This window comes from Macaca mulatta, chromosome 7 (assembly GCF_049350105.2).
Source record: "Macaca mulatta isolate MMU2019108-1 chromosome 7, T2T-MMU8v2.0, whole genome shotgun sequence".
In the NCBI taxonomy this organism is placed as follows: domain Eukaryota; kingdom Metazoa; phylum Chordata; class Mammalia; order Primates; family Cercopithecidae; genus Macaca; species Macaca mulatta.
This window is the reverse complement of record NC_133412.1, coordinates 169,627,587-169,649,921: the sequence shown is the minus strand read 5'-3', so window position 1 is coordinate 169,649,921 and position 22,335 is coordinate 169,627,587. Positions and strand designations below refer to the sequence as shown.

Sequence of the window (22,335 nt, the reverse complement as noted above, 5' to 3'; positions counted from 1 at the left end):
CAAAACTCATTTATGTTTTTTTTTTTGTTTGGAGAGAGTCTCCTGTCGCCCAGGCTGGTGTGCAGTGGCGCAATCTCGGCTCACTGCAGCCTTCGCCTCCTGGGTTCAAGGGATTCTTCTATCTCAGCCTCCTGAGTAGCTGGGATTACAGGCACGTGCTACCATGCCCGGCTAATTTTTGTATTTTTAGTAGAGACGGGGTTTTGCCACGTTGGCCAGGCTGGTCTCGAACCCCTGACCACCTGCCTTGGCCTCCCAAAGTGCTGGGATTACAGGCATGAGCCACCACATGTGACCCATTTATGTTTCATATATGCCTTATACACATAACCTGAAGATAATTTTATAAAATATTTTCAATAATTTTGTGCATGAAACAAATATTTGACTGCAACTCATCATGTGAGGTCTGGTGTATTTTCCTGACCTTGTGGTAGTTTCATGTTGGCATTCAAAAACTTTTGGATTTTGGAGCATTTTGGATTTTGAGTTTTTGGTTTAGAGATGTTTAGCCTATATTAACATCTATTTTTTTTTCCAATAAAAACTGGAAATTAAGCAGTGTTCAAATTTACCTTACATAGTGACTGTATTGATGAAACTTTATTCTACAAATCATGTCTTTAAAAAGCTTTATAATTAAGGAACTCTGTTAAATCCCTTCCGAGAGGAAAGTCTTTTTATAAGTCACTCTATAATTTGCCTTTCATGTTATTTTACAAATCAGATTTTCTTAATTATACAGTGCCCATTAGGTTTTCTTACGCTGTAACTTGAAGAGATACTGTGCCTTTTTTCATGAAGTCCTTTTTCATGATTTGCTTTTATTACCAGTGGACTGCTAACATATTACTGTGTTTCCTTTTAGCTGTAAGATACTGGTTTGTCCATTGTAATGTCATACAGTTTTACATGTCTAATATTTTATTCTTCTTAAGTTGACATTTATATTTTACGTTTCATTTTATTTATATATTTTAAATAATTATTTTTGTCACTTTATTGTAGGAAACTGAGCCAAAGCTGTCACCTAGCTGGAACCCCAAAATTGTTTATGAGCCACACCCACAGTTAACTAGAAATTTACCAGAGATAGCACCCTCTGACCCAGTGCAGATTGGAGGGTTGATTGGTAGGTTGGAGTTGAGTCTCACGTTGAAACAGAATGAAGTACTTCCTGGAGCTAAGGTCAGTGTTTGTTTCACTTTCTATAGTAAAACCAAAATAAAAGTACAAGTATTCTTTATTCTATGCAGTGATTCACTGATTGATCACTGCAGATTATCCTGTCTCTAGTGTACCGCTGTCACTGAGTTAGCATTTTTACTCTCCGTTGATGCTTCTATCCTAGGTCACAAAATTTACGTGAGGACTGCCTTTGCCCTACTGTTGCAGCTCAGGTGTTACAAAGAGCTGCCTTCTACACTCACTCTCCCCTATTCCGACAATTCGAAACCGAGAAACCTCTCTTTTTGGTATTAGGCATAGTTTCATTTGTTCAGATGACTAGGAATTTATTAAAAAAATTCTTTCTATTGTCATAAAATTAAGTTTAAAGGAAAAGAGATTTGGCGAGCAGGAATTCTGTAGAAGATGTTTTAAAATTATATATATGTAAAAATATCTACCCATCTATTTTGAACAGAATGACCATTTTTATATAGTTGTATAATATTTGTGAAAAGAGAGACTTTTCCCATTGTGTCTCATAGCTTTAAAAAGTTTTGACACAAAATAAACCTATATTATATATCATCTCTACTTTTTCTTTTTGAGATGGGGTTTCCCTCTGTTGCCCAGGCTGGAGTGCAGTGACAAGATCTTGGCTCACTGCAGCCTCAGCCTCCTGGGCTCAAACAACCCTCCCGCCTCAGCCTCGCAAGTGGCTGGGGCTACAGGCACATGCCACCATGCCTGGCTAAATTTTGTATTATGTTTTTTGTAGAGACAGGGTCTCGCTATGTTGCCGAGGCTGATCTCGAACTTCTGGGCTGAAGCAGTCCTTCTTGCTCAGCTTCCCAAAGTGTTGGGATTATAGGCATGAACCACCTCACCGGGAACCTTTACTATTTTTAAGTGTAAGTTAAGTGATAATCAGTATATTTATATTCTTTTTCCCTTCATTTCCCCACTGTTCCCAGCCTCTGGTAACCATCAGTCTACTCTGAATATTCATGAGATCCCCTTTTTTTAGCTCCTGCCTATGAGTGAGAATATGCGTTGTCTCTTTGTGCTTGACTTACATCACTTAACGTAATGGCTTCTAGTTCCATTCATGTGGTTACAAATGACAGGACTCCATTATTTTTTATGGCTAAATAATATTCCATTGTGCATATATACCACATTTTCTTTATGCATTCATCTGTTGATGGATATTTAGAATGAGTCCATATTTTGGCTATATTGACACACATCACACTATGTGAATAGTGTGCTGTAAACATGGCAGTGCAGATATCTCTTTGGTATATTGCTTTCCTTTCTTGCGGGTATATACCTAATGTGGAATTGCTGAATCATATGGAAGTTCTATTTTTAGTTTTTGTTGTTGTTGTCCCTTTGTTTTCTTTTTTCAAAAATTTCAATAGTTTTTGGGATACAGATGGTTTTGGTTACATAGGTGAGTTCTTTAGTGGTAAATTCTGAGATTTTAGTGTACTTGTCACCTGAGTAGTGTACAGTATACTCAATATGTTGTCTGTTATCCCTCACCTCTCTCCTAAACTCCCCTCCTCCTGAGTCCCCACAGTCAATTATATTCCTCTGTATGTTTTTGCATTCTCATAACTTAGCTCCCACTTGTAAGTGAGAACATATGGTGTTTGATTTTCCTTTCCTGAGTTCCTTAACTTATCATAATGGCCTCCAGTTCCATCCAAGTTGCTGCAAAAGACATTATTTTGTTTCTTTTTATGGCTGAGTAGTATTTCACTGTGTGTGTGTATGTGTATACATATATGTACACATATATTTGTGTGTGGTGTATATATATATATATGTGGTGTGTATATGTAAGTGGTGTGTATATATATTGTGTATATATGTACGTGGTGTGTATATATAGTGTATATATGTGTATATATGTGTATACGCGTGCACACAACGCACACACACACACTGTGGAATTGCTGGCTGGAATGGTAGATCTACTTTTAGTTCTTTAAGGTATTTCCATACCGCTTTCCATAGTAGTTGTACTAGTTTACATTCCTACCAGCAGTGTAACAGTGTTCCTTTTTTATGACATCCATCCCAACATCTATTGTTTTTTGACTTTTAAATTATGGCCGTTCTTGCAGGAGTAAGGTGGTATCTCATTGTGTTTTTAATTTGCATTTTCCTGATGATTAGTGATGTTGAGCATTTTTTCATGGTTGTTGGCTGTTCAAGTATCTTCTTTGAGAAATATATAATCATGTCCCTTGCCAGCTTTTGGATGGGATAATTTTTTCTTGCTGATTTGTTTGAACTCCTTGTAGATTCTGGATATTAGTCCTTTGCGGGACACATAGTTTACATATATTTTCTCCTACTCTGTAGGTTGTCTGTGTAGTCTGCCGATTATTTCTTTTGCTGTGCAGAAGCTTTTTAATTTAATCAGGTCCCATTTATTTTTGTTTTTGTTGCATTCATTTTTGGGGTCTTAGTCATGAATTTTTTGTCTAAGCCAATGTCCAGAAGAGTTTTTCCAGTGTTTTCTTCTAGAATTTTTATGGTTTCAAGTCTTAGGTTTACATCTTTGGTCCATCTTGAGTTGACTTTTGTATAGGGTGAGAGATGAGGATCCAGGTTCATTCTTCTACATGTGGCTTGCCAGTTTTCCCAGCATCATTTATTGAATAGGGGGTCTTTTAAACAATTTATTGTTTTGCATTTGATGAAATTCAGCATCCCTCTATGATAAAAACCCTCAACAAAATAGGCATAGAAGGGACTTACCTCAAAGTAATAAAAGACATATATAACAAACCTACAACCAACATCATACTGAATGGGGAAAAGTTGAAAGCATTCCCCCTAAGAACTGAAACAAGACAAGGATGCCCACTCTCACCACTTCTATTCAACACAGTACTGGAAGTCCTAGCCAGAGCAGTCAGGCAAGAGAAAGAAATAAAGGACATCCAAATTGGAAAAGAGGAAGTCTGACTATAGCTGTTCACTGATGCTGCGATCATATACCTAGACAACCCTGAAGATTCATCCAAAAGGCTCTTAGATCTGATCAATGAATTCAGTAAACTCCCAGGTTACAAAATCAATGTACACGAATCAGTGGCAGTGCTATACAGCAACAATGACCGAGCTAAGAATCAAATCAAGAACTCAGTCCCCTTTACAACAGCTGCAAAATAAATAAATAAATAAAATAAAATACCTAGGCATATATTTAACCAAGGAGCTGAAATCTCTCTACAAGGAAAACTACAAAACACTGCTGAAAGAATAGATGACACAAACAAATGGAAACACATCCCATGCTCATGGATGGAAATAATGCATATTGTGAAAATGACCATACTACCCACAACAATCCACGTATTCAGTGTAATTCAAAATACCGTCATTTTTCACAGAACTAGAAAAAACAACCCTAAAATTCATATGGAACCAGAGAAGAGCCCACACAGCCGAAACAATACTAAACAAAAAGAACAAATCTGGAGTTATCACATTACTGGACTTTAAATTATACTACAAGGCTGTAGTTAGCAAAACAGCATGGTGCTGGTATTAAAATAGGCACTTAGTCCAATGGAACAGAATAGAGAACCCAGAAATAAAACCAAATGTGTACAACTAACTGATCTTTGACAAAGCATACAAAAACATATTTTTAGTTTTCTGAGGAACCTTCATACTGTTCTCGATAGTGGTTGTACTAATTTACATTCCCACCAACAGCATATGAGGGTTCTCCTTCTCATAGCTTTGACACTGTATAAAGACACTGTATGAATACAACTGTATTTATGTCTTAGGGAATCATATTGATCAGTCTTATGGAGAACCAGGAAATTTGCATTTACTTAGCTAAAAATGTATTTGTCAAGCATTATTTTCACACCTTGAAAACAAATTTTCTATATAATCTGTATAAAACGTTGTTTTAATTAAGAAGATACCAGGATTTATTCATTTGTTTATGTACTGATCTCCCTAGTTGTAGATGTTCAAGTGACTACCGTATGCCAGCCACTTACCTGTCCAAGTTCTTGGGACAGATGCAAAGATGAGTGGAATACAATCTACCTTGGTAGAAGATACAGTAAGGGGTATGGAAATTGCTATGGGGACATGGAAGAGGAAGCCACTAAGTACATGTCAATATACATAAAACGATTTTTCAGAGGATTGAAGTATCTCCGCAAATCCCTCCTTGGATTGGAACCTCTGACTAGAGTTGGAGGAGGAGGAAAGTAGAGTGAAGACACACCTATTACTGATTACTCAGGCCCCTTTTGTTTACTGCTCTGTCCTTCTTCAGATGGTGCAAAATCCTTTCACAATATCATAAGGCCCTTTATAAGTAACATGTTGGGATTGTTAGCAGAACAGATAGTCAAAGGGTTATGTAAACTCTACAGGGAATCCTCTGCTGTGATAACATCCTTGGGAAACTAATACTAATAATATGCTTATGTCTCTGGGGAATGCATTTGCCATGTCTGTAAGAAGGAGGAAGCATAATAATAACTTTTTAGTTCTGTTTTGGTTAATTATATATAGTCCTCCATATTTGTATAATTTTATATTTATGTAAACCCAAACTTTTGCACGTGTCGATTTGTACAAATGTCTTTTATAATAAAACATTACGTATGCATTTATACGAATGTATAAATATATGTTACTTTTAGAGTTCTGTATATTAGGTGACAAATGAACATCTGGAAAAATTGCATAGTGGCATTGTGTGCCAGCCAGTATTTAATATTTAGAGGTACTATCTTTTCCTATAGAGTAATTTTTGTATAATGACTTATATATTTGAGTATAACTTGTTTTTATTTAATGCAAATGATGCTAAGTGGAAAAAGACAAATTCTGGATTTTAGTATTGAGGAACATAGATCTCATAAAATGTAGTGTAGATAAGGATGGCATTAATTAGGGGTGCTGAAAACGTCAGATCTTTAATCTGTTTCTGATGTACGTTAGACTTAACTCTTTCAACTGCAGATTTGAAATATTATGAAACATTTCATTTTTTTTTTTTAAGTTCTCAGGATAGTATTCCCTTGAGTAGTGTGTAAGTCTGTGTTTCATATATTCGGTTTTAGCCTATGTTTTTAGGAATGCATTTGTGTGAAAATTGGAGACTGCCCATATTGAATTTAGAGATGTTTTGTTTCAGTTACTATGTTACATTGAGTTGAGATTTCTTAGTTATGTTCTTTTATGTTTCCAAAAGAAAGTAATAAGTACTTTGTTCTTTTTATGCCGAACTCAGAATGTACAAATAATGAAATATTTCTATGAAAATTTTAGTTTCAATGAATTAGAAATGAAACTCTTGATTGTCCATTCTAATGAAAGTCAGAGATTGTGCTTTCAGTACAACAATTGTGAAATTATAAAACAATTTTTAAATTTGGCATGTAATTAGAAACACATTTTCTCCTCTCAGCCTTAGGTTGGCTCATGGCTTGGGATGTCAGTAGTCAGGAAGGTGCCCTGTAAAATAAGCTGTCTGTGGGCAGAACAGGGGAGCCATGCCATTGGAAGGAGTGAGGGCCTTCCCTCCAGGTCAGCCTAGCTGAAAATCCAGGTCTGGATCTGCTACATGGCCTTGTGCAATTCACTGAATCTTTGTCAGCTAATTTCTTCACCTGTAAAACAGGAACAGAAATGAGAATTAGAGGAAATGTATATAAAAGCACTTAGCATGGTACCCCAATGCTAAAAAACAAAATGTGATAATAATGATTAATTTTACTGGGTAATGTCTTCTTAGGTCATAGAAATTTCTCAATCATTATGTAGTTTATTTATTTATTTATTTTTTAGAATCAGAAGGAATCCCTTTTCCTCCTGGGGAAGAAGTGATTTTCTAGATATGAGTGTTTTGTTAATTCTATTATTTTTCAGTTGCAAATGACATAAAAATAATAGGAGTCAGTGTTAACAGGAGGCGAATGAAAAGTAAGGCAAGGATATTCTGCTTTTTAGAATGTGATATAGACAATAGAGTAATTGCTTTTGTCAGAGTATTCAGGAATCATCAGGAGAGTGGGATGGAGCTTTTATTTCTAGATGGAAAAGTGGGCAAAGAGTTGGAAAAGAGAAAGGAAGTCTACATAAGCACCATCTTCTATCCACATTTCTGTACTGGCTTCCCCTTACATGCAGAGCAGGTTTTGTGGACCACAGGAGGTACTGGGAGGGCACAGTGTTGGTGGAGAAGGTCCTTACGTGCTCTGCTAGAGTATGATTGATAGCGTACTTAAGAAAGCCAACTTTATTTGTTGTTGATGTGAATCAGACTTTAAGGATTATGATTTTAGTCTTTTGAAAGTCAACGAATACTGTACTATTGCTACCTTAATATTCATCCTTGGAGACTATGTCTTAAGTCCTCCTCAAATACTTTAAGTACTCAGAAGACTTGAAGAGACAAAAAGTATAACATTGGACTTGTCAGCATGGAATTTCTCAGGAGGATTTTTCCTTTTGGAACAATAGTTTGGTGGCCTCTAAATCTTTTCATTTAGATGGTGTGAATTAGTAGAGAGAATCTCAGATGAAGGACTCCAAGACTAAAGACTCAGTATTCATCTCAGTTCACTAAAATATACTGACCTTTATGGTGATAAGGTGTTATAAAGAATACTCCTCCTGAATAGTTTTGTTTTGTTTTTTTTTCCCTTAAGTTGGATGTTGATGGACAGATAGACTCTATTCATCTACTCCTGTCACCGAGACAGGTGCACTTGCTTTTGGATATGTTGGCGGCTATTGCTGGACCAGGCAAGTATAATTCTGTTATTATATATACTTGTTACTTTTTTAAATTTTAAAAAACTTTAAAATATGTAATGTATGTACATGTAGGAAAGTCTCTTATTTTTGATATGTGAATTGAAAGACGCAAATAAGAATCTTAAGTAGTTAAATTTGATTGGGTATTTTGAATTGTGTTACCGTGGAACATATTCACATTCAGATTATGTGTGTCACATTCTTAACTTTTCTAAAATTGTTCTGAGTTCTTTGGTTGGGGATAGTACTTCATACAACCAAGAAAGTATAATTCTTGAACACAGTAAGTGGTGCACATTTTAAAATATTTTCAATGGCTTCTATCTATCAGAGATAAGATTTTGGGATTCCTGACTAGTTGCTTAAAGCTATTGCTTAGAGCTCTGACTCATTAAATAGCAGTAGTTTTGCACTGTGGTGTTCAGGTCCCATTGTTGTTCCATAAATGGGTTTTGGGAAAGAAATGCTTAATTAACTCCAAATTTAATTACTGTTTTGGTTTCCTTTTGTATGCTTGTAGAAAATTCTAGCAAAATAGGGTTAGCTAATAAAGATAGGAAAAATCGACCCATGCAGCAGGAAGACGAGTATCGAATTCAGATGGAATTAAACCGGTATTATTTGAGAAAAGATTCCCTCTCTGTGGGTGTATCTTCAGAGCAAAGCTTTTATGAGACAGAAACAGCTCGTACACCTTCTAGCCGTGGTAAGCAACTCAAACAGTTGACACCAGAATCATATATTATAATCATGGATACAATCACACTTAATTTTGGCTGCTGTGAACAGAAGTTTAGGAATGAAAGAACAAAAATATCCACATTGTAAGAAATCCACAACTTTTCATAATTAATCACAACATTATAGTAATGCACCAGCACATAGGTGCTCTAGTATATTTTTTTGATTTTGATTGTATAGTTTTGTTTTGTAAATGATTTAGTCTAAGGAAAACCAATTTACAAAAATGTAAATTTGTGTGAAAAAGTAGGTAGCTATATATTTTGTCAAATTATTATGTGCTCATGTAATGATTTATAGATTAAGAAACTACTAAACTACTAAAGTTTGATAAGGAAACTTTCCTTTCTTGATCTTTCCATCAGTTATATGTAAATAATAATCTCTACCCAGCTTACTTTACATTTATAGGTGTTTCACAATGTATAAGTGCTAATAACATAAATAATATGAATCAATTTAAGTATGGAATGCTGGACAAAATGAGAAATCAAAGCCTGCTAAAAAAATTTTGGCCATAATAAACTTCATTTGCATGAGGGTAAAACAATCCCAAAAGAAGGAACTGAAATGTAAATGGAATTCCGACTAATGTTTTTGGCTCTGAGTAAAAGAAGTAACTGTATCCAGATGAAACTAGAGGTTGCGATATATTTATACTATTTTAAAATCTGATTTTAATTCCTAAACTGGCATATCACATTAAAAATATACCAAGTAATACTACATTTATATATTTAAAACAAAAGAAAACATATTCATCAGTGGGATAGCTTCCTTTTTCATTAATTTATATTGAGTTTTTACTATGCCATTAATATTTTGGATTCAAATAAATTACTCCACTGGAAGTAACATAAAATTTGGGACATCGCTATATCTCACATAATCTGAAGGAAGAGGATTGTATTAACGTATATTAACTTACTTAAAAGACTTGAATTGGTGGGATTACAATACAAGTGACATAGTTTAATTCTCTCTAGAAGAAGAAGTATTCTTCTCCATGGCTGATATGGACATGTCTCATAGTCTCTCTTCTCTTCCACCCCTTGGGGACCCCCCAAACATGGACCTTGAGTTATCATTAACTAGTACATATACAAATACCCCAGCAGGATCTCCATTAAGTGCTACTGTGGTAAAGTATTACTTAATTTTTCTTCTGGTCTTGAAAAGTTGCTTCTAAAATTCTACACTTCATTCATGTGCTTTAAAAAAATCTTTTATAGCTTCAGCCCACTTGGGGAGAGTTCCTTGATCATCATAAAGAACAGCCGGTAAGAGGGTCAACATTTCCATCCAACCTAGTTCACCCAACATCTTTACAGAAGACATGTAAGTAAAAATAGACATTTGTTGTTAGTTTCTGCTGGAATTTTTAAAATGCCATTCTACTGGTGCTTTTCTTTCTTTTTTTTTTTTTCTTTTTTCTTTTTTTTTTCTGGTCTTGGCCATTTACAAAGTTGAGAAAGCAAAAATGAACCATTGTTAAACAATTCACTGTGAAGTGTTTTAGAATAATTGCTCATTTATTGTATTCTTTGTGTATTTAAATACTTAAATATTTTTAGTTAAAACTACACTGTTAAGTTTCATATTATTATTGCAGTTTAGGACCCTCAATCAATCATGTGATTTTTGTTTCACTGTTTACATTTTCCTTGAAAGAGAACCTCAGGTTTCTTTTCTGCCAAATTTAATTGATATACACCCAAGGCTTAAAGGAAAATTTGGCCAAATTTAGTTGATATACACCCAAGGCTTAAAGGAAAATTTGGTGAGCATACTGGAAAATCTTGAGTTTTCCAGTATGTTTTTATTAATGTAAAAGCTTGATTTGTACATTTACTGTTGTCATGTACTCTTGTACTTCAGTACAAAAATCTTAGATATAAGATGCAGCAAGATAGCAGTTGGTTTTACTTACATTAATTGTTTAATATCATTCAAACTGTTGTATGGTCATCTTTTTTAAAGCTAATAAATGAGTATATGTTTTATAATTTTGATATAATAGTTTTATGTGTTAAATTTTATGTATATAATTTTAATACTTGTATTTCAGCTCTCCCATCTAGATCTGTTTCAGTGGATGAATCCAGGCCTGAACTTATTTTTAGACTAGCTGTGGGAACTTTTTCAATCTCTGTGCTTCACATTGATCCTTTATCTCCACCTGAAACGTCATTGAACCTTAATCCATTGACACCTATGGCAGTAGCTTTCTTTACTTGTATAGAAAAGATTGATCCAGCAAGGTTTTCAACAGAAGATTTTAAGTCTTTCCGAGCAGTGTTTGCAGAAGCTTGCTCACATGATCACCTTAGGTAAACTCTCACATATGTGTTAATAATCCTTTAAACTTCCACACATGTGCTAATGATCCTTGAAAAAGAACCACATGTGGACTTTTGTATCTGCCTATCTGCATTTGTTTTTCTAATTCACACTTTATTTGTAAATGAATGGAATGAGTGAAGTTTTCTTGCAATGCTGCAAAGATGTTTATTGTAGAATCTTTCCTTCAGGTTATTTGGCATGCGAAATAACAGATCTAGATAACAGGAGTTTTCTAAGTGATCTCTTTAGCACCCTGCCCAGCTCTTGTCAACTTTTTTTTAACCACATTCTGCCATCATCCCTACTGACACCATTGCAATTGTGAAAACAGTTTTTATTATCACTGGCATTAGCAGAGATGGCAATGGTGATGAAAAATAAAAAAATACTGTTGGAACTGATCCATATGCCACTGGCCATAGGGTGGGAAACATTACCAAGGCTGATAGTGAACTTGAATGCTACGTTTCAACTTCTGCTTAAGAAAAATCAAAGCTATCCAAATAGCCAGTGAGTGATCCTTTCATGGATTGAGTCAATAGATGAAGAGATAATTGAATTTGTAATATAGTTTTTTTTGTTTGTTTGTTTTATTGTTTTTTGTTTTGAGACAGAATCTCACTCCATCGCCCAGGCTGGAGTGCAGTGGCACAATCTTGGCTCACTGCAACTTCTGCCTGTCAGGTTCAAGCTATTCTGCTGGCTCAGCCTCCCGAGTAGCTGGATAGTTTTTGTATTTTAGTGGAGATAGGGTTTTACCATCTCTATTAAGACTCACCATGTTGGCCAGGCTGATCTCGAACTCCTGACCTCAAGTGATCCACCTGCCTTGGCCTCCCAAAGTGCTGGGATTACAGGCGTGAGCCGCCGCGCCTGGCCTTTAGTATTGTTAATGAGCAAACTCTGTTTATTTTAATGTGAAGGTGATCTATAAATTGTTGAATGATGTCTTATACAGTGGTTTAAACGTATCATATATATTAGTATTTTTAAAAAATACTTTGGGCTTTTATTTAATCTTTTTAACTTTTTTTAAGTATGAAAATTGATATGAAAAGTAGTGTTACACCTAATACAAGAAAAACTTTACAGTTTAGGATTACAGTATTTGTAATCAAACTGTAAAAACATTTTGTTTTCTTCTACCCCTTCTTTTTTTTTCTTTTTTTTTTTTTTGAGACAGTCTTTTGCCCTGTTGTCCAGGCTAGAGTGTAGTGGTGTAGTCTCAGTTCACTGCAACCTCTGCCTCCTGGGTTCAAGCGATTCTCGTGCCTCAACCTCCTAAGTAGCGGGACTGCAGGCATGCAACCCACCCCCAGCTAATTCTTGTATTTTTAATAGAGACAGGGTTTCACCATATTGGCCAGGCTGGTCTCGAACTCCTGACCTTAGGTGATCCGCCCACCTTGGCCTCCTAAAGTGCTGGGATTACAGGCATGAGCCAGTGTGCCTGGACTTTTTTTCCCCCCCCCATTTTTGACAAGGTTTCAAATATCTGCCAGTAGGAAAATATAACAAAAGCAACAGAAAATAGAGGTAGACCTCATTTGGGCCTCACTGACTAAAGTTTTTGAAATATTGCGTGATGTTTTTAGGTAACTTTAAGAAACTATTTTATATATTTTACAGATCTGAAAGATTTTATCTTTGCAATGTAAATTTTTAATTGTGGAAGAGGAAGGGCAGTGTTGAGAAATAAATAGATCCTGAAAAATCTTCAATCAACAGAACTGATTTTTTATCTTAAGGAAAGGGGAATTTGAAGCAATCTTTCTGGTTAATTTCCTTAGGAGTATTAATTATTGATAACAACTTGAACTTGTCAGACTAGGTGGATAATTGTTAGATGTTAACACTTTGTTCTATTCTTTGTCTACTTGCACATTGTTTAATCTAGAAGTATATGAATAATCTTAAATGGTGCATTTTTTATAATAGATTTATAGGTACTGGCATTAAAGTATCCTATGAACAAAGACAAAGATCAGCTTCCCGATATTTTAGTACTGATATGTCCATTGGGCAAATGGAATTTTTGGAGTGCCTATTTCCAACTGATTTTCATTCTGTTCCTCCTCACTATACAGAGGTAAATGTTGAATACTTTTTCTTTAAGATTATTTTTTAAATCTATCTTGCTTTTTAATAATTGTATGAGTCAGTGATTTTCTTTAAAAATGTATAGAAAGTCATATAGGAGGAATATTGTCATTTTCTTTTTGTGTTTGTGTTCTATTGAAACATTTTTAAGAATGTCACTCAGCATCGTTATAAGGATCTGTTAGAATTTTAGAGTTGACTTGTTTAGGAGTGACAGGTGGGTTATGAGAGAAATGACTTCATTTCACTCATGTTCAAAGCACTCTTCATTTCAGAAGAATTTGATTATTGAACAAATAGTTATTGAATGTCTGCTGTGTGCTAAGCACTGTTCAAGACAAGTTAAATGTTTTGTGTTCATTTACCATTATTCTGATATTTTCCCTAATGTAAAAGTGTGACCTAAAGAAACTTTAGAAAACTGTCAAAGTTACATTCATTGCTGTTACTTTGACGCTATACTGTTTTATTTCAACAACACTTTGTTGGAAATGAATTTATTTGAATCCTCGCTTACATTTTACCATGAGATATCACAGGAGTTAACTAACTTGTCTAAGGTTCACATTGCTAATAAGTGACAAAAATGAAACTTAAAACCAGATTTCTGACTTCAAAAAGCCTTTCTCACTATTATATGGGCACCTCTGTAAATTCATGTGATTAATTGTAGGTTAATCTTACCTTTAATTTATCTTCGTCTTTGCTTTTAAGCTTTTAACGTTCCATTCCAAAGAAGAAACTGGTTCCCATTCCCCTGTGTGTCTTCAGCTTCATTATAAGCATTCTGAGAATAGAGGGCCCCAGGTAAGAGATCTTTTTCTATAGTTGCCACCTGTAAATTTTCATCTGATATATATTTTGTCACAATTAAAGATTTTAACCCAATTTTATAGTAGTTTTTAGTGATTGGATTAATGCCCTTTTTTTTTTTTTTTTTTTTAAAGGGTAATCAAGCAAGACTTAGTTCAGTTCCTCAGAGGGCAGAATTGCAAATTAAATTAAATCCAGTGTGTTGTGAGCTGGATATCAGTATTGTGGACAGGTTAAATTCCTTGCTTCAACCACAGAAACTTGCCACAGTAGAGATGATGGCATCCCACATGTATACTTCATATAATAAGCATATTAGTCTGGTAAGTATTCAAAAGCTGCAAATACTAATCATAATTATGGTTAGCTAATAGGGTTATTGAGATAATTTCTGAACTTAAGTATTTTTAATAGATTAAACAGTATATATTGTTAAAACAGCATTATTTGTAATAATAAAAAAAGGAGACATCTGTTATGTCTTGATAGTAGACTAGCTAAATAAGTTTTGATATACACTGAATGAAATGTCATGTGGTCATTTAAAATGATGGTTATGGCCGGGTGTGGCGGCTCACGCCTGTAATCCCAACACTTTGGGAGGCTGAGGTGGGAGGATCACTTGAGGCCAGTTTGAGACCAGCCTGGCCAACATGGCGAAACTCTGTCTCTACTAAAAATACAAAAATTAGCCGGGCATGATGGCACCCATCTGTAATCTCAACTACTCAGGAGGCTGAGGCATGAGAATAGCTTGAACCCAGGAGGCGGAGGTTGCAGTGAGATCACATCACTGTGCTTCAGCCTGGGTGACAGAGTGAGACTCTGTCTCAAAAAAAAAAAAAAAAAAAAAAAAAGAAATAAAATGATGGTTATGAAGATGGTATAGCAACATGAAGAAGGCTCATCAAGAAGGATTAAATGAAAAAGTAGAATATATTGCTTTATGTAAACTTGTCACACCTGTGTAAATAAAATTGATGTATAGAAAAAGAATGCCTGGAAATATGCCAGTCAGTAGCATTGCTTATGTTACAGTGGAATTAGGTTTTCGTTACTTTTCCATGTCTATCTGAATTTTTATAAGCTGTGATTATAACGTCTTCATAAAATTTTATCTATTTATATATTTGATAAATGACTTGAACTACCTAAAACATGTAGCCCAAACAATATGGGATATACTTTAGAAAATAATCTATTGAACATCACATTATATCACTTTTACTTGGATCTGGTGCCTGGGGTCTTTTCTCAGCAAATTAAGTCAGTCAGGTTTGCAAGAAGTCTATTAGGAATTTTGGGGCCAGAGGACCAGGATCAGATGGAGACAACCTTTGTTAAAAAGAAAATGAAAAAGATATTTTATTTTTCTACTTCTTTGCTTTTCTCTTAGTATTGAGTATTCACATCAAATTAGCATTCTTTATTATTATTATTATTATTGTGACAAAAATCTGTTGCCCAGGCTGCAGTGCTGTGGTATGGTATCGGCTCACTTCAGCCTTGACCCCCTTGGCTTAAGCGATCCTTCTACCTCAGCCCCCCAAATAGTTGGGGCTACATGCATGTGCCACCCAGTTAAGTTTTTGTTTTTTGTCTCCCTATGTTGCTCAGGCTGGGCATTCTTTATTTGTTACTGTTATCAATTGCTAGTTATTTTAGTTTCTGTGGAGTAGTCTCTGTATTAGCTGTTAACTATATATGCAATCGGATGATGGTTTAATCTGTTGGGTTATTTTTGCCTGAGAGTGGTGGTTAATATTATCAAATCAAGTGGGGAAGAGTTAGAATAGATTTGTTAAAAATCCAAGTCTAGATGGGTGTGGTGGCTTGCACCCATAGTCCCAGCAACTCAGGAGGCTGAGGCAGGAGGATTGCTTGAGCCCAGGAGTTTGAGACCAGCTGGGTGATACAGCAAGACCTGTTTTAAAGAAAACAAACACACACAAGATTTGTATGTCTAGCATATGAAGGGAATTTTCTAATCATGGAGGTTAGAAATGGATTGAAGAAACTGAGGAGTATTACAAGCTAGAGTGGAATAAAGCTTTTTAAGTTTCAATATATTTTAGAGAAAAAATAGAAATAGATTTCTTTTTGAATGGCATGTTCTTTGACCCTTCTATTGTAAGGTGGCTTTGGGTAAATGGTGCATATATCTTGGTCTCATAGAGCCATTTGATGAGCTCATGCCCTTGGATTGGATAGGAGCTCAGGGTGCATCATTTAGTGAATATTTATTTAGAACCTGTGACATGCCAGCCTCTGGGTTTTATCTTAGAAGTACAAAGTTGAGTCAGAGATTGTATTTGGCATAATTCATCTGATTTCACATTGAGTCTTTAAAGTCTTATATTGGTAGAAAAGTCTTTCAAACTGAATGTTGGACACTATAGTGATTTTAACAATATTGAATTTGTTGGTAGGCTAATTTACACAGTATTTATAAATTTATAGTAAGATAAATATTAATCTGTAGTGCCTTTGTCTTCACTTTGGCTCAGTTTTTAATTTGATTTTTTATTTCAGAGTTTAACTTTTGCCAGTAGTTTTCACTTTTGCCAATAGTTGTTGCATTATAAATTTGTTTTTACACTAAATTAATATGGTAGTGGTTAATTTGAATTGACTTTTAATGCATTATACCAAATGGGGAGATAGTGATTATATATATTGTAATGTTGAATACTGTGTCATTTATGTTCATGTACTTAATTTAATATTTTGGCTTATTTTTGATGTTTTGTGTTTTAGCACAAGGCTTTCACTGAAGTGTTTTTAGATGATTCACATAGTCCTGCAAATTGTCGAATATCAGTGCAAGTTGCCACACCAGCATTAAACCTTTCTGTTCGCTTCCCAATACCTGATCTTCGATCCGATCAAGAAAGGGGACCATGGTTTAAGAAGTCACTTCAGAAGGAGATCCTTTATTTAGCCTTCACAGATCTAGAATTTAAGACTGAATTTATAGGAGGATCAACCCCAGAACAAATTAAATTGGAACTTACCTTTAGAGAACTAATTGGTAAGATTGAATGTGTCTGTAAAAGAACCATACTAGATAACAAACAACTGCTACTGAAACTTACATCACAAAAGTATCTGACAGCCCCAAAATATAGTAAAATTAAAGCACATTATGTTAAATCAAGAGCAACAATGTCTTTCTAGTATTGTATACAAATATATGATATAGGTAATTTTTAAAAAACTAAGGATGATGATTCATTCACTTTGTTAAAATTCCTGTTTACTGCAGGAGAATATAGTACTTTAGCCTACATTTTTATTATCACCTCTCATTTATTTATTGTAGGACTGATAACAGAACTTGTTGAGTGTCACTGTATGTTAGATATTATGCTAAGCACTTGATACACATTGTCTTGTTTTTTTTTAGTCATCGTAATCACCATATGTTTATTTTTCCAGTTATTTTTATAATTTAATAGATGAGACAGTCTGTGGACTTAGAAGCAAGTATCTACCAAGATCATGTTGTAGTCAATGGCAGAATCAAGATTTGAACCCAAGTCTGACAGTGCTTGAGCTTGAGCTTTCAACCATTATACTAATTGCTAGTGACTTTTATTTGTAAAACTTGTTTTGATTTTTTCTGTATTACTTTGTTTTTGTCAGTTAATGAAGGGAATTTATAAAAACTTTAAAGTGAACCAAGTCTATGAAGACCTGGAAAACCTTTTATCCTGTGGTTCCTAGACCACCTGCCTCTGCCACGACACCCTCTCTCTGCAGCCATACTCCCACCCCGCCATGAGAATAGTTTGCACAAGTTCCCCTTCTCTCTTGGTTTTAGAGATCTTAAGAGATATTTAAAATGAACTTTTGTCAATTATGACTTCATGAAAGGGCCTTCAGGTGTTGTGGGATCATCCCTTATTTCCAGTGGTGAGAAACTCATTATTCTGGAGGAAAGCCATTTTTCATTTGTAAAATGGATTGAAAAAACATGTATAAAATTTTTTGTTGTTGTTGTTGTTGTTTTTGTTTTTCAGAGTCTTGCTTTGTTGCCCAGGCTGGAGTGCAGTGGCGTGATCTTGGCTCACTGCAGTCTCCATCTCCTGGGTTCAAGCAATTCTTGTGCCTCAGTTGGACGCCACCACACCCAGCTAATTTTTGTATTTTTAGTAGAGAAAGGGTTTTGCCATGTTAGCCAGGCTGGTCCCTTAACTCCTGACCTCAGGTGATCTGCCCACCTCAGCCTCCCAAATACTGGGATTACAGATGTGAGCCACCATGCCCAGCCCATATAGAATTATTTTGAACAGAGGTATTTCTTACAGTGTTTCGTACAAAATACATATTTAAGAAATGTAGTTATTTTTCTAGTGGTAGATTATATAGACTTTAAGAAGAAATAATCACTAATAGCACTTAGTAAGTGGTAAGTGCTTGCTGTATTTACTGTGTCATTATGCACTTTATGCAGTATACATTGGTACTTAAGAATTTGAGTTTGAACACAGAATCTTTACTTTATTGGCTCATTTTGTCTACCGCATGTGCACATGAAACCAGAAGGATTGCAAAATGCTGTAGTACTTAAGGTTGCATTATGTTCCTGATTGAGAGGATCTTTGCTCCTCCATCTCTTCTTTTAGTACTTGAGAAGAAGCGCATTTCAGTAAATCAGTCTTGTTTTCTCAGGATCATTCCAGGAAGAGAAAGGAGATCCATCTATTAAGTTTTTCCATGTGTCTAGTGGAGTAGATGGAGATACAACATCGTCAGATGACTTTGACTGGCCACGGTGAGTAAGCAAGCACATAGGTTTAATAGGATTTTCCTTTTAACAATAAAATATTCTTTTAAACCAACATTTTGGCTATTAAATATAAGCTAAACATGTCCATCCTTGACTCTTTTGTGGTTCATAAGTGTGATGATGGGGTGTTCACAGGAATGTGTGAGATGTGTCACCTTCAAACCTTGTTGTGTCATTTTTCTGCCTGCCTTGCTTTACTCCTCTCCACTGTCTGTTAGGCTGATCAGATTCTTAGGATAGGTGTTGCTCATACACACCTGGTAATTAGCATGAGTTTAGAGCACAAGTTTCACAAGAATTGGATCTACTTCTGTTAAGTAATTCAGAAGCACGATTTACATTGGGATATATATCAATTCGGACAAAAGCCCGTGATCATTTACGAACCAAATAGCACCACTACCTAGGGAATAAGAGTTATAGTTGCAGCACAGCTATTCTCTTTGAGGGTTCCATGCCTCCTTATAACAATGGGTGGATATGGTCATCAAAGGAGAATGAAAAGTCTGTGCTAGAGATGTTCTGTAGAAGCTTAGGAAAGGAAAGGGATTACTCTGGAGTAAAAAGCTCTTTAGTTTTTGTAGTCACAGGCTGCGTTAACTCAGTCGTCTTTAGGTTTTGTGGCTACAAAACAGCACCAGCCGTTTATTATTGAAATTCCTAGAGGAAAAGGTAACTTTGTTGTTAGAGTTTTGAAACTGTTTCCTAATCAGTTTCTCCCTTTTCCCTTTGAACAACTGATATAATGTAATATTGATATAACATGAGGTTTCTTAGGTAGACAAGTATTTTATTATAGCGGAACAAACTATATGTGAGAGGATTTGGGTTAATGATAACTAGAATCCTTAGGTAAAATTTGCTGACTTTTAATGAAATTTAAAAATAACCTTTTTGCCCCCGAAAGGTCAGACCTTCAGTTAGCCAAGTATAAAATGTTGATGTCTTTCTGTTACTTACTTGTTTCAGTTCCACACTTTCAAGTTTACAACATGTTCATAAGTGGGTTACCTTAGACATAATTAGACTTCGTAGAGAAGTTTAATTCTATCATTAAGATTTAACCAGTGGTGTTTGTATTAATTTTCACAAAAGTTAAAGTTTTGCTGTATACACTTAGATCTTGGTCTTTTTAAAATTGTCTTTGATATCAGAATTGTACTGAAAATAAATCCACCAGCCATGCATTCCATTTTGGAGAGAATTGCAGCTGAAGAAGAAGAGGAGAATGATGGTCCCTACCAGGAGGAAGAGGAAGGAGCTGCTCATTCCTTGAAAGATGTTTGTGATCTAAGAAGACCAGCACCATCTCCTTTTTCTTCTCGTAGAGTAATGTTTGAAAATGAACAGGTAAGATAAAAGTGTGAGCAAGCTACAAAGGAATAATATTATTATTCTCTGTCATAGAGCAATGCTTTTAATTTTTTATTTAAAAAAATGCTCTTTGTACTGTTTTTGCTAGGTCTTAAACTTCAAAATTAAATAATATCTGTTTTTTCTTGGTGTATATTTTCTCCAGTTAAATGTTTCATGCTTATTTATTTCTCACATACCAAGTCCTATGGATAGGCTAAGAAGATGCTACTACTATTTTAAACATAAAATGGTTATTTGATGCTTTTTTTTGCACTAAACTATTATGTTTTAGATGGTGATGCCAGGAGACCCTGTAGAAATGACAGAATTTCAGGATAAAGCAATCAGCAATTCTCACTATGTGCTGGAACTTACGTTACCAAATATTTATGTAACACTACCTAATAAGAGCTTTTATGAGAAGCTTTATAATAGGTGAGTTTATACCCATTTAGTTGAATCTTGGGAATCAGACTTTCTAATTGCCTCCCTGATTTTCCTCTTCCCCCTTTCCTTTCCTTGCCTGAATATTATTTGCCATCTCTGTGTACTTTGTGTGGTGTTGGTGGTGACTATTGCCGTTATGATGTTCTATTGTCATAGCAGAGTTTCCTAACTAGCGTGGTGCTGGGTGTGTGAGATATTTATTTCCTCAGCCCTGAGGTTGGCTGATTGCCCTCTGTCAGCTTACTGCAAGTTACCGATCCAGTATGATTTTTTTTCTTCACATGCGGTGACATGAAGAGTTAGGAGATACTAATACAGCTAGCCAATGCTGGAGTAGAATCAGAACCCCAGTCATTGTACAAGAAGCATCTTTTCCTCAACAGTCAAAAAGATACCTTGTTGGAATTCAAAATTCTATGAACATGTACAAAATTTAAATTTATTATATTTAGATACCCCTCAATATTTATGCCAGGCAGATATTCTGATATAAATGGAATTCTAGGTCATAGACTCTGAAGGCCTTGCGCAGTTTACCTAGCCTCCATAAGACTCAGCATTCTCGTCTGTAAAATGGAGATGATCCTGGCTCCCACCTATAAGGGTTGTTTGGAGGATTAAATGATACAACACTTGGAAAGTTCTGAGAACAGTGTATGGCATCTCATAAGCACTTAGTAGTTGTCTATTATAATTTCTACCCACTGAAGGGATTTCTCTGTGGCATACCTGAAAGATTGTCATGTAGGTTTCTAGAAAAAGAAGTCCTTAGTGTTTGTCATCACTAGCTTCCTACATGTAGACAAGTTATTCTAGTTTCCATTAATCTTCAGAAACTTCAGACTGTTGTTTCTGCTGTAGGATTACTTGGTATCAGATATCACTCGGTATTTATTCCTTAAATGTTAGTAATAAACCCTGGGTTTTCTCACTGGGTGTCAATGACTTTTGCTCTTAGAATCAGAAAATTAAGTTCTAGGATTCTTCTAGGGTTCACATTACTTCAGTGATCTTGAAAATGAGATTCAGAGAACAGTCCGCTCGGGTATAGGAAGAAAATGTTCGCACTTATATTTAACTTAAAAAATAATCGTTTAAAATTTGTATTTTTATATTTGTTTTATAGTATACATTATAAATAGCACCTAATTTATATTAAATTCACATTAGAGAGATTTCAAATTGTTTTTAAATGTTGGAGTTTGTTTATATATGATCTGCAGTTTGGAAATGACTGATCTCTAGGCTCCTCCTTTTATTTCATAGTTCAGGGCTGTCTGCAAAGAGCTGATGTATGTGCAATGCTGAGATTGAGGGAAATGAAATGACTCTTTCAGGGCCTAGCCCAGAGATCAAAAAGACTTGACCCATTTTTTTTTTGTCATTCTGCACTGACTGAGCAGATTGCTTTCGATTAAATCAGGGTATCGAGAACAGTAATACATACCTTAAACATTCATTTTATAAATATATATTTATTTACCACTTCATTTCTAAATACAGGACAAGGCCTTTTCTTTGAGTATGAGCCGCTGATTGGAATTCTCTGTTGTCTTTTTTTTTTTTTCCTTTTTTTAAATCCTGCATGTGGCATCTGACTACTTTGTCTTTTTTTTTTTTTTTTTTTTGCATAAAGTGTAGCCAGAAGGCATTGTCTACTGTTTTTAGTACCAGTTTCTTTAAAATGGAGTGAAAAAAATTTTTTCAGAGATACGTGAGAGGAGAATCTTTGTAGGTTTTTAAGACTTTTTTTTTTT

At 35.0% G+C, this 22,335-nt stretch overlaps 1 protein-coding gene and 1 pseudogene across 2 annotated transcripts in view; both read left to right on the top strand.

Annotated features, from left to right (window-relative positions):
• The window catches only part of ATG2B (autophagy related 2B), an 84,176-nt gene that overhangs the window by 21,492 nt on the left and 40,349 nt on the right, over positions 1 to 22,335 (top strand). The window contains exons 6-18 of one of the 2 annotated variants that reach the window (XM_015144460.3): positions 1,009 to 1,188; positions 7,878 to 7,974; positions 8,507 to 8,692; positions 9,717 to 9,868; positions 9,960 to 10,065; positions 10,796 to 11,057; positions 13,009 to 13,159; positions 13,885 to 13,977; positions 14,118 to 14,306; positions 16,741 to 17,014; positions 18,658 to 18,760; positions 19,930 to 20,125; positions 20,424 to 20,566. In XM_015144460.3, the coding sequence (XP_014999946.1) occupies positions 1,009 to 1,188; positions 7,878 to 7,974; positions 8,507 to 8,692; positions 9,717 to 9,868; positions 9,960 to 10,065; positions 10,796 to 11,057; positions 13,009 to 13,159; positions 13,885 to 13,977; positions 14,118 to 14,306; positions 16,741 to 17,014; positions 18,658 to 18,760; positions 19,930 to 20,125; positions 20,424 to 20,566 (2,132 nt within the window). Of the gene's footprint in view, positions 1 to 1,008; positions 1,189 to 7,877; positions 7,975 to 8,506; positions 8,693 to 9,713; positions 9,869 to 9,959; positions 10,066 to 10,795; positions 11,058 to 13,008; positions 13,160 to 13,884; positions 13,978 to 14,117; positions 14,307 to 16,740; positions 17,015 to 18,657; positions 18,761 to 19,929; positions 20,126 to 20,423; positions 20,567 to 22,335 lie in introns of both variants that reach the window. The other variant, XM_001101467.5, reaches the window with a different exon arrangement.
• On the top strand, positions 18,869 to 18,965 carry LOC114680064 (small nucleolar RNA U13; annotated as a pseudogene).